Here is a 16,522-nt window from a genome sequence, read left to right as displayed (position 1 = left end):
AGCCTTTGTTCAGTTTCCCGGGCTAAGGAGTCGCCTCCCCTTCAACCCCTTCCTGGGTTCTCATGTTACACACTCAGGTATGCGCCCTCGGGCAGATCCCATCCTGCAATGCAGACCATCCTAGTCACACTCCCCTGTCAGCATTCACAGACCACAGTGAGAACAGGCCCAGTTCGTCACAGCCGCCCTGTCCCCAATGCCAGGGCCTGGCCCGGTTCTCCGGCCGCCCTGCCACCACAGCCAGGGCCTGGCCCGGTTCTCCGGCCGCCCTGTCCCTGCAGCCAGGGCCTGGCCCGGTTCTCCGGCCGCCCTGTCCCTGCAGCCAGGGCCTGGCCCGGTTCTCCAGTCGCCCTGTCCCCGCAGCCAGGGCCTGGCCCGGTTCTCCGGCCGCCCTGTCCCCGCAGCCAGGGCCTGGCCCGGTTTTCTGGCCACCTTGCCCCAGCAGCAAAGGCTCGTGTCTGGGCTCCAGGAACTCCTGGCTCCTTCACACCAGCTCCCCACATCTGGGGCTGCCCGAAAAGGTCTCTGAGGCTTCTTTGGGGCCAGGCGTTCCTGTAAAGGGCCTTCATCTGCCTGCCCAGTTGCAGCCGGCTGACTCGCCCGCATGGACTTCGATGGCAGCCGGGCCCACCAGTCTTCGTGTCTCCCACCGGGAGATGCTGCGCACCCCCTTGCTGCCTGCCATGGGGCACTGCGGGGCTCACCCCCAAGGCTGGCCAAGCCAGGAGCCCATCAGATAGGAGACAAAGAGCCAAGAGACAGAGGGTGGCAGGACCCTTTCCATCCCAGCAGCCTTCATTGCAATGGCCTGTGCTTGCCGATGCCGGCCTGTGGGTCCCTCAGGGACCCTGGAGAGCTGTGAAAGGCTCTCCACAGACAGATGGGGGGCTCGGGGTGGAGCATAGGGTCCCTGCAGCCTAGAGGTGCTGCAGGGACCAGCTCACGGCCACACCTCAGCACTGTCATGGCAAGCGCTGACCTAGCCTTGTGGGCCTCGTCCCTGACCAGGGGAGGGGCTGTGGTTTGTCTTGTTGCCAGTGCCCAGTGCAGCAAGTTTATTCCTCTGATGCAACCAGCCACATCTCCCCTGCTAGGCACGGAGCAGGCGCGGGGACCCTTAGGGAGGGCCAGCGCACAGGATGCACACGACTGGCAGGCTGCAGCCAGGCCAGCGCGTCCCAGGAAGGGCTGTGAAATCTCCAGGGAGGCTTCGTGTAGAATGTGACCAACCAGAGAGAAGCCCCTTGTCCCGACCCCCCACAGCCCGCGAGGAGATGCCTGGCCAAGGGGGAGCCCCTCAGCCCCCTGCCAAGCCCCATCTCAGATACACATTGTGATCAGCTCCTCAGTTTGTCTCTTTATCCGTCTGCCTGATGGCTGGGGAGCTCCGTCAGGGAGCATGCCCTTTGGTTTCCCCTGAAGCTGGAAGGGGGCTTGGGGCCCAGCCTATTCCCAGGGGAACAATTCTGCTTTAGGAAAGTGACTTTAATAATGGATCCAAACCTGTGACTTGCAGCAAAGCTTCAGCAGCGGCTCGGTGCAAGGCCCTGCTCCGCAGTCCAGAGCCAGGCAGGCAGCATGCCACTGACCGAACCACAGAACCAGACCGGGGCAGGAAGGTCAAAGCACCCCCACCCCCTGCCTACATCACTGCTCAGAGAGGTGGCCTGGTCTAGCCCCCTGGGCTTAGACCGTGTGTGCGCCAGGCCCCAAGGCCACTGCCCGGCCGTGGGCTCTCACCTCTCTGTGCCCATTTCCCCGAGAGGGCTGCTGTGGTGCTCAGAAAACAGCCCACGCTCCGCGTCTGTGCACGCACCTTCCCTGTTCCCCTGCTGCCCTCAGGCCAGCGCCAGGGGCCCTGGCACCCCGCAGAGCCACCAGGGCTTCAGGTCTCACACGACCTGCGCTGCTCACCTGGCGATTCAGCCCGAGCCACTGGCTACCTGCCAGCAAAGCCAGAGTGGTACCTGTGCAGCAGGCCGCTGAGGCGACAGGAACCCACAGAGCTGACAGGGATATGGTGACACCTGCCTTGCAGGCCGCCCGGCTCAGTGATCATTCCCTGCTCAGTCCTGGTGACAGGCCGCGACCTGGCTTTGCATGATGTCACAGAGTTGGGGGCGACAAGGCCCTGCACCCCCCGCTTCCTGCGATTCACCGGGACTCTCAGCCAGCCAGTAGAACAGAAGATTTAGACGACAGGAACACAGTCCAAGACAGGTCTTGCAGGTACAGACAACAGGACCCCCTCAGTTAGGTCCATCGGGGGGGAGGGGGAGGCAGGGAGGCCTGAGCCCCATCTGGGCTCACCTCCATTTTCCCAGCCAGCTCCAAAACTGAAACTCCCTCCAGCGTCTCACTCAGCCTCCCCCCGGCTCCTCCCCCAGCCTTTGTCCAGTTTCCAGGGCAGTGGTGTCACCTGGCTCCAACCCCCCTCCTGGGTTCTCATGTTACGCTCAGGTATCCTCCCTCACGGCCAGTCTCCCATCACCAATGCAGGCAGCCCCAGCCAAACTCCCCTGCAACCTTCCCACGTCAACACTCCCACTCAGCATTCAAAGACCACATTAAGAACATTCCCACTTCGTCACAATGAACATTAAGGGGAATCCAGGGAGGATTTTTCAACATTTGTTCCAATGTAACCTTCAAATCCCCCGGCAGTGCTTGCAGATCTTTGGCTTTTCACCCACTCCAGGTGCAGGGGAGGCCCCAAGCACTGGACAGGGAGCAGGGCAAGAAGATGAGACTCCTGCCCCTTTCAGCCCTTTGGGCAGATCATTCCCTAGAAACCCTCCCGCAGACCTGGCCGGTCACATGGTCCAGTCTTACAGCCAGTCTCGGACCATGTCAGAGAATGGGGTAAAATCCCCAGAACATACATTCCAGGAGTCCCAGCTGAATGTGGAGGTGAGGTTGAGTGCGTCGCAGTGTCTTAAGGGTAAAACCGTTACAGGGGACACAAGCGCCATAAACCCAGGAAAGGCCAAGTGAAGGTTAAACACAAACACAATCGAGACATGGTTATTAGGGGCTGGAAATGCCCAGCTTACGGCACCCAAACAAACGTACGGCCCCATCCTGTAGTGACATCATGCAAGAGCCGGACACTGATCCCTGCGTAACAACGCTTGCAGTTCCCGCTTAGATTAAACAGATTTACAGACATATTAGATTTTCTCCCTGTTTCATCCTGTTGCTGAAGGCTGGAGTTAGAGATGTTTGCAAACCTTAAATCCTGCAGTCCTAAGCCTTAAGGAACATGACTTAACCCCATTTCAACAGATTGCAGCTGGGGGTTTCTCTGCTTTCTATTATTATTACTACAAACTTAACATGGGAACTCAATGAGAAACCCAAAGCAAACATTACTAGTGATACTGCAAATGAGGTGATGCTGGGGAGCGTCAACCTTAAACGTTTAATTTATAGGGGCAGCTTCACCGCACTTTGGCTGTGCGCCCCACTCTGGAGCAGTGCAAAGTAGCCACAGCACAAAGGCCACTTTCCCCCCAGTCCCTTGCTCACACCCCTTTCCCCTCACACTCCTCTGTGTGCATGCAAGCCCACATCCACCCTGAAGCTTCCCCCTGTTCTTCCCCCGGGTGACCAGATCAGATGAAACAAGGAGCTTTGCAAAGCCATTTGTTTCTTTAGGACTGACAGTCTCTCTGCTGTCAAGCCCAACCAGCATCCCTAGGGGCAGGTTGGCTTCGTTACCATGGGTCATTTTGAAAGATGGCATCTTTGCTGAGGGGACTTTCAGCTTCGCTGCCACTGAGCCAACAGGAGATGGCAGTCAACCGTTATGTGCAGAACTCTCGGCAGAAGTTGGTTAGTTGTCAGTCCCTGCTGAAGAAACTTGCAGTTACGAAGACCACTGCCAAAAAATTACCATTAATCCTCAAAAAAAAAAAAAAAAGTCTTCAACTGTAGCCAATGCACCCGTTTTCAGTGAGTCTGAAGTGGGCAGTTTGAAGCATCTCTGTTATCCCATTAATAAGATCATTCAGGACACACAGAACAGTCTGACACCAGGTGCTAAACTTCTTAAAGGAACCATTTTAAATTAATTTTTATTCAAAATAACGAACCAAATTACTTGGAAATGTTCAGAAATTTCATTCTGTGCTCAAACAGTAAGAGATGGAACATGGAGGAAAGTGTGCTGTGTTCCTCATACATAAACCAGTGGTGAAACACCTGCTTTACGTGCAAAAGGACTCCGCTTCAGTCTCGGGGCCACAGGTCTCCTCGTCCCTCCTAGAGCAGTGAGTCCCTGGGTCACACTCGGAAGCAAGAGGGTTTAGATTTTGTACAAGCTTTGGTTTTATCCTCTCAAAATGTAACTATGGGTGTTAATCAGTAGCTATATCAATGGCCAATGCTTTTTTGGAATCCTATCAGCTCTTGGCCTCAGTGAAATCTTGTGGCAGTGAGTGCCACAGGTAAATTATGTACCCTGTTAAAATTGTTTCTTTTAATGTACTTTGAACATTTATTTCCTTTCAATTTTCATCTGCTGGGCCCTTGCTCTGCTATTTGCAGAAAAGGTAAAGACGCTCTCTCACCCATTCCCTATTTCCTCTCCCTCAGGCCTGCAGGCCCGGGGCAGGTGATGCAGGGAAAGTCACTACAGCCTGGAGCAGGTGCTGTCAGAGCAGCATGTTCCCTGGCCGCTGCACCCCTTGCTAGTCAACAATTATTCAGTGCGTACAGCACCATCCACAGCATGAACTCTGCCAGGCAAAGTCCCTGGTCCAAGGGCTCCCAGGCAGGGAGAGCCTGTAGGGGGGGGGAAACCAGCATCCAGCATGCCCCATTGGAGGCCGATTCTGTCACAGAGACAAGGAATGCAGAACCCAGAGTCTGAACGAGACTGGGCCCTGGTCTGTGACCCCCTGTTCCATTATCAGCCACTGTCTGGGGTGGGGGCCAACCTCAAGGAGCTCCCTGTGATTCCATCTCTTGCAGCCCGAAGGGGGAAGGCCAGAGATGCCGACAGACGGCAGCAGAACAGGCAGCCCAGCAAGCCAGCGGGAGGTTGGGAGCCAAAGAAGGACCTCCCTGGGGCAGACTACGGTGAGCAGCGCTCAACCCAGGGGTGACAGCTCCCGGCGGCTGCGCAACGACTGCCCATTGGATCTCCGCATGAAGCCACCGTCCTGGGGGCCTCGCTTACCACCCTGCGGACTGAGCCTCCAGCAGGGGTTTATAAAGGAGACTATTTCCCAGCATGCTCAGGGGTCTTTCCCCTCCGGACCCAGCTGTTCCAGTCTCCTTGGTTCAAGCCGGGCCCTGCCCTGGAGACACCCACGGAAGTGTCACTGGGATGGGACAGCCTGGGGCACAGCGCATGGGAGGGGAGAGGTGGTGGGGTTTTAACTTCCGGTTGATGTAAAGCTCCAGACAGGTGCCCAGCTCTCAGCTAGACATGCCCACGTGCTAGGCTCCGCTGGAGACCGGGCCGGGGGTCCAGAGAGAGCCAGAGACGGCTGCTGTTTGGCAGAGCAGCAGCGAGCGTGGTTCTCCACTCCTGTGGGGCAAAGGGAGCCCTGCTCCCTCTGTCCCCGGGTCCAGTAGAGCCCAGCTGGGTCTAGACCTGCTGCAGGCTTGGGGCTCGGCTCAGCTCTGCCCCTGCCCAGGTGCTGTGCTTTGCAAGGGGCAGATCTAGGTGAGCGCTGGCCTCCCTGAGGGCCCCACTCAGCCCTGTCTGTGCTGCCTGGAATGGCAAGTCCTCCCCACGCCCCCCACCTTCCTCTGCCCCGGCCTCCCGAGCCTTCTCACTGCCGTCTCCACAGGTAGGTCTGGATGGAGTCAGCCGGAGCCACAACCTCCATGAAGCCAACGCCTGGGTCGGAGATCCCGAACGGCACGTCCGTGGAGTACCTGGGGGGGGGGGGTGAGGGGCAGAGTCAGTCAAACTGCATGGCTGCCCAGCAGAGCCAGCTCCGCCACGGACTGCCTGGCAATGAATTGGCAGGGGGCTGCACCTCCCCTCCAGCTGAAGAGAGCAGTGCCATGCGGGCTGCAGAGCAAAGTGAAGGGACCATGACTAATCTCCCCCTGCGCCCAGGTCCCTCTCCGGATGAGGATCAGTGAACGTGACCAACAGAGCTCTCACCCACCCTGTTTTCAGTGCCTCCTCCCCGCCCCACAGCCAGCTGCTTCCAGGGTTCCCCAGTCCCCTTGACTGTAGTGTGAGCTCATGGGAGCAGGGTACGTGCCTCCTGCTAGTCTGGGGGCACCTGCTGATGCTCAGGCCAGCGGATTGGCCCTCCTCTGCCCCCACCAGCGCTGTTCTTGCAGTGCGCAGTGAGTAGCCTGGTTATCTCCAAGTCTCTTTCCTCCTGCCTGCCTCAAAGGCCAGCTCTGGGCTCCCAACTCCCATCCCAGCACTGACTCCCTAAGCCCCTGCCCTGCTCCCGGTCTGGACGAGGCTCCCACACTCCAGGCCCAGCCACACACCTGTTCAGGACCACGAGCACGGCGGCGCCATCCGGGCGCAGGAAGGCTGCATACTCCATGCTGCACTTGCAGCTCTTCTTGGAGACAACCAGCCCGACGCGCTGGGAGCCCTCGGGGACGAACTTGCTGCACAGACAAGAGGGAGCGGTGAGCACGGGGGAAGGAAAGCGATGGCCCCCAGAGACAAGGCTGGGCCAACAAACAGAGGCTGCAGCCTGGGGTGGGAGGGAGCAGAGCCTGGCTCACTGGGCACTGCCGTAATTACGGACCTAAAATTTACCCCAGTTGTGAGCTCCAGTGTAAAAAGGCTTCACAACTTCCCAAGGTGTCAGAGTAACCTAGACCCCTGCCGGCATGGGCATGAACCAGGAAATAGGTCATGTTGTTTTCAATAATTAAATTGAATCCATGGGTGCACAAAACCCAAAGTAAACGAGCCCAAACGCAAAGGGCCTATTAGCATCATCCAAGAGCCGTGTTAAAATGACGCAGGTTAAAGAACAGGAAATGTGGAGCCGAAAATTAATAAATCAAAATTTGTGTGTCAAATGTTAGGCCTAATTGGTGGGCAAAATAATACGGGAATAAACCAGGCCAGGCCATTGGGGGTTCTTAAAAAGACACGGGGGGGGGGGGGGGGAAGGAGGGGAGAACCTCAGCTTCCAGTCGCCCGGCAGGCTGCTCATCTCATCCTCCCTTGAGCCCGAGGCCAAAGGAGCAGACCAGACTGAAGGCTTCGCTCTTGTTAAAGGCCCTTTGTTTTTTACCTGTGAGTCCTCAGCTCCGTGAGGACCCTCAATTCCCACAACCACAGAGGCACATCGGCTCCTGTTGCTACTTTCTGCCCCACTATCCTATGTCGGCCTCTCAGCTTTTCAGCCAATCCTGAAATCGATGTGCTGCATCAGCACAGACGGATGAGAGGGGCCCAGCCCTGCCCAAGGAGAAAAGACCCAACCCAATAAAGTCCCTGCCCAGAATGTAGGCCAGGGTCCAAGAAAACAGGTGCCGTGGTCAACATGCCAGCCAAAGCATCCATTCGAGATGGACCAGCCATCCAGCGTTCCAAGACATCAGCAAAAGCCATGTTCCCCACCCCCTTCTACCCTCTCTCTCTCCACCTTGTGCCTGTCTGTCTGTCGGAAACAGGAGAAGTGAATACCCTTTGCAGATCAGCATTAACCCTTTCCTTTCCCTCAAAGAAAGTTGTTCTAAAAATAAAACACTAAGATTTTGCCTCCCAAAGGAGAAAAACTTTCAAGGTTTTAATTAAGTTTGTTTCGCATAATCACCCAATTTCAGTTTCCATATAAATGCTTCTTTTAACTTCTTGTTCTTCCTTGCGTTTAATCAACAAACTTTCAACTTGAGAACAAAGGGTTTGGGTGTTGGCCAAGAAATCGAGTGAACCGAGGTCCCTGGGAGAAAACCCGGACCTCTTGGTATCTCATTTTCTGGGCTGGACTGGAAAAGCGTTTAACACACCTGTGACTCTTTTGACCCTGGGAGTGAACTCACCAGCACAGGTGTACTGAGCCGGCTGTGGGCACAGTCTCTGCAGCCCTGACCAGCTGACCAGGAATGCCCCAGCTCACCTGAAATGCCCCATGTGGTAGAACATGGGCTGCTTGTAGAAGAGATCCTTTTTCCTGTCCACGATGACCGGGCTGTCCACCAAGTTCTGGACCCAGTTGGGCCCCCCCTGCAGGTCCAGGGCCAGGTTCCAGTCGATCCAGCCGGTGACGAAGTTGTTCAGGTTCTGTGAGGGGATGGCAGAGATGTTCAGCTGGAGGCAGGGGACAGGGCGGGAGATGGTCCCGAGGCAGCCTGCATGGGGGACCCGAGCGGGCCTTACCGTCAGGATGCTGTAGCTGTACTGGTTCCCCCGATCCCAGCAGCCCAGGATAACGTCCCTCTCCCAGAAGTGGGACCCAGTGCAGGCCTCTGTGGCCAAGATGAAGTAATCGGGGAAGAGGTTATGGGTCGGTAACAGGGTGTCCGCTACGGGAGCGATGAAATCCAGGTACCAGTGGACGCCGATGCCATGGACGTAGCGAGCAGCGTTTGGGTCACCCAGCACCTGGGAAGGAAGGAGGGAGGAGGAGCAGTCACTTACTGGCCCGGGCCTTCCAGCCCCACACCCTCCGAGACAGCAGCAGAAAGAAGGGCCCAGAGACACCACCCCCGTGAGAGCACGCGCCAGATGGGCTCTCCCCCACAGCACCGGTCCGGGCACTCTGCTGCCCTGCGTGACAGTGCAGGTGCCCTACGCCAGCCAGGACACACGAGCCGTTCACGGCTCTGCAGCTGGGAACAAGTCCAGAGGCCAGGGCAGCGTGGCGCACTGGCAGGACTATCTCTCGGCACTCTGCTCTGTGCTGGCCCACTCAGACATCGCGAGGGAAGGCCAGGGTTTCCTGGGTGGAAAACAAAACGCAGGACAAGCCCCTGCTGCTCCCTGGCCAGCCAACTTTACCCCAGCTTCATCCAGGCTGGGCATCAGGCACTTGGTTCCCAGCCAGGTCCCGACCACGGCCGGTCCCTGGGAAACCCAGAGGCTGCGTCCTCGAAGCAGAGGACAGGCAGATAGGGCCAAGCACCCCCAGCATTGAGAAGACCCTGCAGCCCGAAGGGAGAGCAAACGGGCCCCACGAAGAAAGGAGCCATCGGAGAGCTGGGAGCTCAGCGCCCTGGGTTGCTGGGTCCTGGCTGCCCCAGACCCATCACACCCACGCAGATGGGCTGAGAGCACCGGATGTGTGCTTGGGAGTCCCCAGCTGGACAGCCCGTGGGGGCTGGTGGGAGCCCCATGCTAGGCTGGTTCAAATCTCCATCAAACCTCCCCCAGGGCCAAGAGCTGCCTTGCTGCAGCCACTGCTGGTCGCCACCAGCGTCACCTCCTGCCTGCCTAAGGCACAGCCACCTCCTGCCTGGAGTCTCCTGCAGACGGCGAAGCAGGGCCCAGCCTCCAGGCACTGCTGTGATAAACAACACGAACGGGAGGGCTGGCAGCAGATCGCCAAGCCAGGCGGCCAGCACAGCCTCCATGCCGTGCCCATGCTTACAGCCAGACCGAAAGGGCTAGGAAATCAGAGGCGGCTAGAGGGAACCCGGCTGCCCCAGCAGCTGCCTTGCTGTCCCTGGGGGCTGGAGTGTGCTGCTCTCTGCCCCCAGCAGCCCCAGAGTCATCCAGGGGTAACGAGCGGCTTTAGCAGGACTGGGGTCTCCCTGTACGTCCTGTCAGCGCCCAGCCCTGCTCCGCCTGGCGGGAACCGCTCCTCCTGCCCAGCAGGGCACACGCCAGGCACGTGCCGGTTGAGTATGCTCGGCCCACAGGCCAATCCCAACACCCGGTATCTCCCCACAGAGCGGAGCTCATGCACAGCCTCAGCAGAACAGGCGAAGGAGCAACGGGCCCCGGTGTGCAGACTCACCACTTTGGCCCAGTGTGGAAGCAGCACTCTGTTGTCGTCCAACATGATGAGCCGGATGCCCTTGTGCGAGCTGTTGGCCAGCGCCGGGCCCAGGTCCTGGGCGATGAAGTCCCGCTGGTGCTCAGCGGTGAAGCCAAGGCACTGGAAGGGGTAGTTGTTGATCAGTCCAGCCGTGGGCTCATTCTGCGCCGTCACCGCCCAGAAAATCAGGTTGTACTTGGCGTATTCGTCCAGGAACCTGGGGGCCGGGGATGAGAAACATTAGCAGCCCCAGCCCCACCCCCCAGCGCCCCTCCTGGGGTGCAGAGTCCAGTCCCCCTGCTCCCAATCGCATGGACTGTACAGACCTCACTCACAGTCTGTCGTTCTGCTGGCTCAGGGAGCTTGACTCCTCTGACGCCCCGTCCCCAACACCCATCTAGCCCCAGGGCCAGCTGTACCCACCGAGACCCGCCCCGTCCTGCCGGCTCCTCTCCCCGGGGAGCCCCCGCCCCGGGCTGCCCTTTACCTGATGAAGTAGTTGGCCCAGGTCTTGTGATACTTGTCCCCCGGCTTCCCCTTCAGACTTCCCTTCCCCTTCATCTCTCCGTTGGTTTTCATCCAGACCGGCGATGACCAGGGACTGGCAACCAGGGACAGCGGCTTCTTGGACAAGGCCATGGCTCGGTGGAGAATGGGGATCTGAAGGAACGGAGCATCGGGACCTGCTCACCATATGCCGCAGGGGTCTCAGGAAGGAACGTGCCTAGACACACCGGTCCCCTGGGGGCTGCGCCCTCTAAGGAGGGCAGCACGTGGCAGCTCAGGGCTGCAGACGCAGAAGGGAGCCTAGAAAGGCTGCAGGACAGGGGAGCTCCCCTTTGCTGTGGTGCCCAGCAACTGCATAGACGGGACTTTCCCCTCACAACCGGACAACTCGCCACACAGGAGGGGCAGGGAGACGCCTGCCTTGTGGGGCTGTCAAGGCAGCCAAGGAGCGTCTGACGGAGACCCAGAGCAATGGCTGAGGGGTGAATGCCACGGGGGATGGGGGTGTTAGCCCCAGCCCATGATGGCCCCAGAAAATACCCCAGATGAGATGGGGTCTGGGAGCTCGGTCGGAGAGCAGAAAACCTGAGCAAATTGGGACTGGCTGCTCCCTGCTCCATCTTGTGCCTCAGGTCTCCCCGTGGCTGGCCCCCCGCGGCTAGGCCCCCACACCCTTCCTGCCTGGGCCCCCTCACCCATAGCTGGGCTCCCTCATTGTGGCCAGGCCCCATCCCCCTCAGCTGGGCCCCCTCCCGCTCCGGTGCTGCTCACTTTCAGCTTTGTATCCTCATCCTTCAGGCCGAAGTTGAGGAGCTGGTAGTCGTCCGGGGTGTCGTCATAGCAGTAAGGGTGGGTGGAGAAGTCACAGCTGGCCATGGGGATGCGGAGCAGGTTGTACTCGATCCCTGTGGGACAGGAAGGAGGTGACCCAGGACCCAGTGTCACGGGAGCCAAAGCAGCAGGTCCCAGTGACTGCACGTGGGGACAGGGGGCCTCAGGGTGCGGGACATGGGACATGCAGCTCCCGAGAGCCATGAGCCCAGAGCCGGGGCCTGCCCTCCACAAGCAGGTCAATTCCATACATCACTGCCCCAAATCCGCCCCCAGCTCTCACCTTCCTCCGTGAAGTACGATGCAAGCAGGTGGCGTTGGGTCTCCTTGGACAGGGACAGGATGTTCATTGCAGCCGAGTCTGTGACGGAGCCGCCAAAGCCCTTCACTTTCTGGTACCGCTGCGCCGTGTCCAGCTTCAGCAACAGATCTGCGGGGCAGAGAGCAGCCCAGCTCAGAGCCCTGCAGCTGGCAGCAAGGGCCAGGGACAGCGGCCAGCCCTGCCCTTGGCATCCCTACTGCCCAAGCCAATACCTGGGGCCGTGGAGTCGCTCTGAAACCTCCCCTCGCTGCGCTCCAGCCGCTTGCCCGCCTTGCTGCTCTCATACTTGGCGTACGTGCCCAGGGGCGGGATGACAACGGGGTCCAGCGTGTCACAATAGGTGGCGTTGCACTCACACGCCATCAAGCCATGGCCAAAATACTGGGGGCTGCAGGGACGACCACCTAAGAAGAGGGAGACAGACTGGGCTCCAGGTATAGTTTGGGGCTTCCCCACCCCTCCTGGAGAGAATACCCCTCTCCCCCCCGCCAATCCCGTTCCTCCGAGCTCTGGAAACGCCCCTGAGCGAGGTCCCTCCCACACGGTCCCGGGCACCCATCCCAGGAGCAGCAGGGTTCTCAGCACACCTGTTTGGTCCCTCAAACCCCAAGACTCCTGCACCAGCCAATACCTCACTACGCCCCCCACCCCGAGGAGAAGCGCAGAGGCTGAGCTGCCCCCAGGAGGGACCCTCCCCCCGGGTCACACACATGACACATCAAAGCACTTACCTGCCACCCCGGGCACTGTCTGGATGAAAAGGAACCAGCCCACGATGCTGGCACACCCGGCCCACATGGCGCCTTTCCTGCCCAGCGCCACCTCCACAGCCAGTCCCAGCGAGCGCAGCGCCGGGCACCTGGGCCTGAAAGCAGGATGGAGACTGTGAGTGTCGGGGCCACTCGCTCCCTGCTCCCTGAGCGGCTCCAGCCCCAGGAGCAGCCGGGCGAGCCCAGCACCGCAGGGACTCCTGGAGCAGCACAAAGAGAGGAGGCCGCCTGCCCAGCGCAGCCTGGCGGCGGAGGGTGTCAGGGAGCTGAGCTGCTCTGGTAACTCCTGTCCCAATCTCACCTCCCTGCCCTTCCGCCCAGCCGAATTCCACCGACTCAGCAAGGCCTCCACCTCCACAGCCAGCCCCAGCCTCTCTTTTAAAGGGAGCCTTGGCTCCAGTCCCTCCCACACCTGATCTCATTTTCCCAAGTCTTGTCCCACCCCCATGCTCTTTCCCAGCCTCTTCCCAACCACTCCCCTAGTCTCCTTCAGTCACCCTGACTTTGTCCCTTCTTACCCAGCAGCCCCTGCTCCTGGGATACCAGCTGCTCCTTCCCCTCACCCTGAACCCCACCTGCCCCTGAGGCTCACCTGACCCAGCACTTAAGCAGTTGTAGTGGGCACCTCAGAAATCCGGTCCTATATTTATCAACTTCATTAATGTTCAGAGCAAGGGAGCAGAGAGCAGGTCCATTCCATTCCCGCACAACACTGACCTGTGCATTGGTGCCGGCCCCAGCCAGAGAGAATCAGGAGGCCCTGGGACCATCACACACCTGGGCAGGAGACGACGACAACATGGGACTCACCCTGCGAGGACACGGAGCAAAGAGCAATGGGTGGGAGAGAGAGGGGGAGGAAGGCGAAAGAGGAGCTGGGTGCTGGCATAAGGACCCCATCCATCTTGCCTAGCCAGTAATACAGGCATCTTTTGCAATGGCTCAGTTCCACCTGACCTTGATTACGATGGCAGCCTTAATGAGGGATTAGCAAATGCCCAGTCACACCAAACTACATCTACAGTGTCCTGTATTAACCCAGGTATCCTGGCCAAATTCCCATTTGGGCAATACTTTGCCAAACTAGAATTTCCCTGCCGGAATTATTAGTCACTTCCTGTACCACTTGTTGCGCAGTTTTTCCTGGTACATTCCTGGACTGCTGCATTCCATCCTGGAGCTGGGTGCATTTCAGTAGTAAGTACTTACTGTGTTGAGAATATGCAAAGTGCTTGATGATGCCTCCAGCTGAAAAGCACTGTGGGACAACCAGGCTGCCCAGAGGAATCAGAGGGCCTGGGGCAAAGCAATTTCAGGGGAGCGGACATAAAAAAAGGCACCACACGCTGCAGCGCTTGTACTCACCGGGCGGTGCTCCGAGTCTTCGGCAGCAGTTCGGCGGCGGGTCCTTCACTTGCTCTGGGTCTCCAGTGGCACTGAAGGACCCGCTGCCGAAGTGCCGACGACGACCCAGAGCGCCACCGGGTGAGTAAAAATCCCAGGGAAGGGATTCTCGGTCAGGGCTCGCGGGGCCCCTGTGGGTCCATCCCATTCCCATCAGGATTAAAATTATGAATTGGAAAGAGCCTAGATCAAAGCTCCAGCCCTAGCCCTGATTGACTGCAGGCCCCTGCTCTTGTCTGCACAGGTCCTTGGGGCAGGGATGGTGCCCATGTGCCCTGCTAATGCCATAAAGGGTCCTGGGTGAGAAACAGAGATTGGGCTAAAAAACCAGAACGTTGCTGGCAACACCCCCTCATTCAGGTGGCAGGCAGTCGCATCCACAAAAACGCCTGGGCACCAGGAAGGATGAGAGGAGGGGCTCAGAAAAAGCCCTGATATAAATCCGACTGGCAGAGCCAAGCACCTCCCCTGGGGCTGGCTGGACAAGCTCCCACTCTCTCGGCCCCTCCCTGCCAGCCATATGGGGCAGGGGAGGAGTCCCACTACTGCCCCCACCAAGCTGCAGACCCAGTGGGAGAGGCTCCAGGTCCCTCACCAGCAGGGGGCAGCGCTGCTGGAGTAATTTGTATCGCGGGGTGCGGAGAACCATTGAACCCAGTACAGCATGGAAACCACTTCAGGCCGGGGGTGCGGCAGCCCCCCCGGACCCCCGGCTCCAGCACCTATGGGGGGAGGCAGCTGCCCCCCCTGGGCTGGGCACCCAGCGGCCGTGTGCCCAGCACCTGTCTAACAGCCCCAGCCTCAGTGGGCCGGGCTGAGAAATGGGACCAGCACCGGCTCACCGAGGCGGGGCCGATCCCGGGCCAGCCGCCGCCCGTCCCCCACGGCCACGCGCGAGTCTGTGGGCACCCCACGGGGAGAACCCAGGCGTCCGGGCTTCCGGCCCCCCGCCGACAGGCTCCTCCGGCCACTCACCCGCGGGACGGGCCGGGACGGGCCGGCGCCAGGGTCCGGCAGCAGCGGCGGCTCCGCGGCCTCTCGCAAGCGCGGACTGAAGTGGACCGACAGTCACATGACTGCGCGGTCACATGACCCTGCCAGCTGCTCCCTGCGCGGCCGGAACTGCCTGGGGCGGGGCCGAGCCGAGCCGGGCCGGGATTGTCTGGGGCCGAGCCGAGCCGGGCCGGGCCGGGATTGCCTGGGGCGGGGCCGAGCCGGGCCGGGATTGCCTGGGGCCGAGCCGAGCCGGGCCAGGCCGGGCTGGGATTGCCTGGGGCGGGGCCGAGCCGGGCCGGGATTGTCTGGGGCCGAGCCGGGATTGTCTGGGGCCGAGCCGGGCCGGGCCGGGATTGTCTGGGGCGGGGCCGAGCCGAGCCGGGATTGTCTGGGGCGGGGCCGAGCCGAGCCGGGCCAGGCCAGGATTGTCTGGGGCCGAGCCGGGCCGGGATTGTCTGGGGCGGGGCCGAGCCGGGCCGGGACGGGACTGTCTGGGGCCGGGCCGGGATTGTCTGGGATCGAGCCGGGCCGGGCCGGGATTGTCTGGGGCCGGGCCGGGCCGGACAGGCTGGGCCGGGGGCTCCGCCAGCCTGTCACACCCAAGTCCCAGCGGCGCGGAGGCTCTCCCCGGGACGCAGGGGACACGGAGCCCCGCGGCAGGTCCCCTCCCCGTGGGCTGCGGAGAAGAGCCGCGGTGCCAGCTGGGGAAGTTCAAGGGCCCAGCAGCAAGTGGGGACCCTAACCCTGATAGATGCTGGCACCCAGTCCCCCCAGCGGGTCAGTGCTTACAAGCTGGCCTGGGCACTGGTGGGCAAGGTTGGTACAAAGGGGGAGCTGGCAGGGCCCTGCCTGCAAAGTACCCCTTCACTTACACCCAGGCCCCTCAGTTCTGTGAGCGGCTCCTCCCTGGAGCTGAGAGATCCCCTCAGAAAAGCAGCGAGAGGTGGCAGAGGGCAAACCGAGGGCAGACGCCCACAGCCTGCCAGCACAGACAGCACAGGTTCCCGCGCCCTGGCCCCAGCCCTGCAGTGATGAGTCCCTGGCCTGGTGCACACCCTGTTGTGTAAGGGCCTGGAGAGTTATGTAAAGGTTCCTTATAACCACCGGCTGCCCTCTCACCCTCAGCTGAAGCAAACCAGCCCTTGCCCCCCCAGGGTCAGAGACCATCTCAGGTTGGCCCGGCCCTCACTGCCCAACTCTCCCCTGTCCAACTCCCCCCACAGGGATTTTCTCTCTCTGGCCCATGCACTCAGCCCACTGCCTCACCTGCAGTTCCCCTCAGACTCCTCTTCTCCCCCAGCTTGGCCCCCATTCCCAGCAGCCTACGCTGCCCCGTCCTCAGCTGAGCCGTGTCCCCAGGGAGCGTGGAAGCTGCTGCTGGTAGCCCAGGCCAGGCCGGTGGGGCGTCTCAACTGCACAGCGAGGGAAGCACTCTCTCTTCTGGCTTTTGGTCGCAGCTCCTGCCCACCCACAGCTGGGGAAGCAGAGCCCAGGAACAAGTCTCCTAAGAAGCAGCCCAAGCCTCCAGCCAAAAGCTAGAGTGGGACTGGAGCTGGGAGGGACTGGCCTCCTCCAATGCACACGTGCCCTGAACAGATCCACCCACGGAGTCCAAGCTCATAAAATGTAGGACAGGCTGGGACCTTCAGAAATCACCTAGTCCAGTCCCCTGCCCAGAGGTGGGAGTAAGTATTATCTAACCCAGCCCTGATGGGTTTGTCTAACCTGTTCTTAAAAACCTCCAGTGACTGCAACTCCACAACCGCCCT

At 60.2% G+C, this 16,522-nt stretch overlaps 1 protein-coding gene across 2 annotated transcripts; it reads right to left on the bottom strand.

Annotated features, from left to right (window-relative positions):
- Window positions 1-4,042: 4,042 nt before the first annotated feature.
- On the bottom strand, window positions 4,043-14,837 carry LOC128827019 (lysosomal acid glucosylceramidase-like). 2 transcript variants are annotated; one of them, XM_054010703.1, is made up of 12 exons: window positions 14,733-14,837; window positions 13,071-13,164; window positions 12,315-12,448; window positions 11,796-11,987; window positions 11,545-11,691; window positions 11,202-11,335; window positions 10,411-10,583; window positions 9,903-10,140; window positions 8,324-8,548; window positions 8,064-8,227; window positions 6,469-6,594; window positions 4,043-5,889 (listed from the first exon to the last, which is right to left on the bottom strand). In XM_054010703.1, exons 2-12 carry the CDS (start codon window positions 13,121-13,123, stop codon window positions 5,784-5,786), a joined length of 1,692 nt encoding a protein of 563 aa, XP_053866678.1. In that variant the 5' UTR covers window positions 13,124-13,164; window positions 14,733-14,837; the 3' UTR covers window positions 4,043-5,783. The 2 variants fall into 2 exon arrangements, 1 of the variants encoding a protein (XP_053866678.1); XR_008442927.1 differs by lacking the exon at window positions 4,043-5,889 and adding an exon at window positions 7,236-7,402 and having other exon boundaries at window positions 6,507-6,594.
- Window positions 14,838-16,522: the final 1,685 nt, after the last annotated feature.

Source organism: Malaclemys terrapin, chromosome 21 (assembly GCF_027887155.1).
Source record: "Malaclemys terrapin pileata isolate rMalTer1 chromosome 21, rMalTer1.hap1, whole genome shotgun sequence".
NCBI classification, from domain to species: Eukaryota; Metazoa; Chordata; order Testudines; family Emydidae; genus Malaclemys; species Malaclemys terrapin.
This window is presented reverse-complemented; position numbering and strand designations above follow the sequence as displayed.

Bases quoted from the DNA above. Each gene is read 5' to 3' on its own strand.
- LOC128827019 (XM_054010703.1), bottom strand. From the start codon at position 13,123: ATGGTCCCAGGGCCTCCTGATTCTCTCTGGCTGGGGCCGGCACCAATG. The intron at 6,595-8,063 runs GTGAGCTGGGGC...TTGTCTGTGCAG, and splicing joins TACCACATGGGGCATTTCAG to CAAGTTCGTCCCCGAGGGCT. The intron at 5,890-6,468 runs GTGTGTGGCTGG...CCCCCCCCCCAG, and splicing joins GTGCTCGTGGTCCTGAACAG to GTACTCCACGGACGTGCCGT.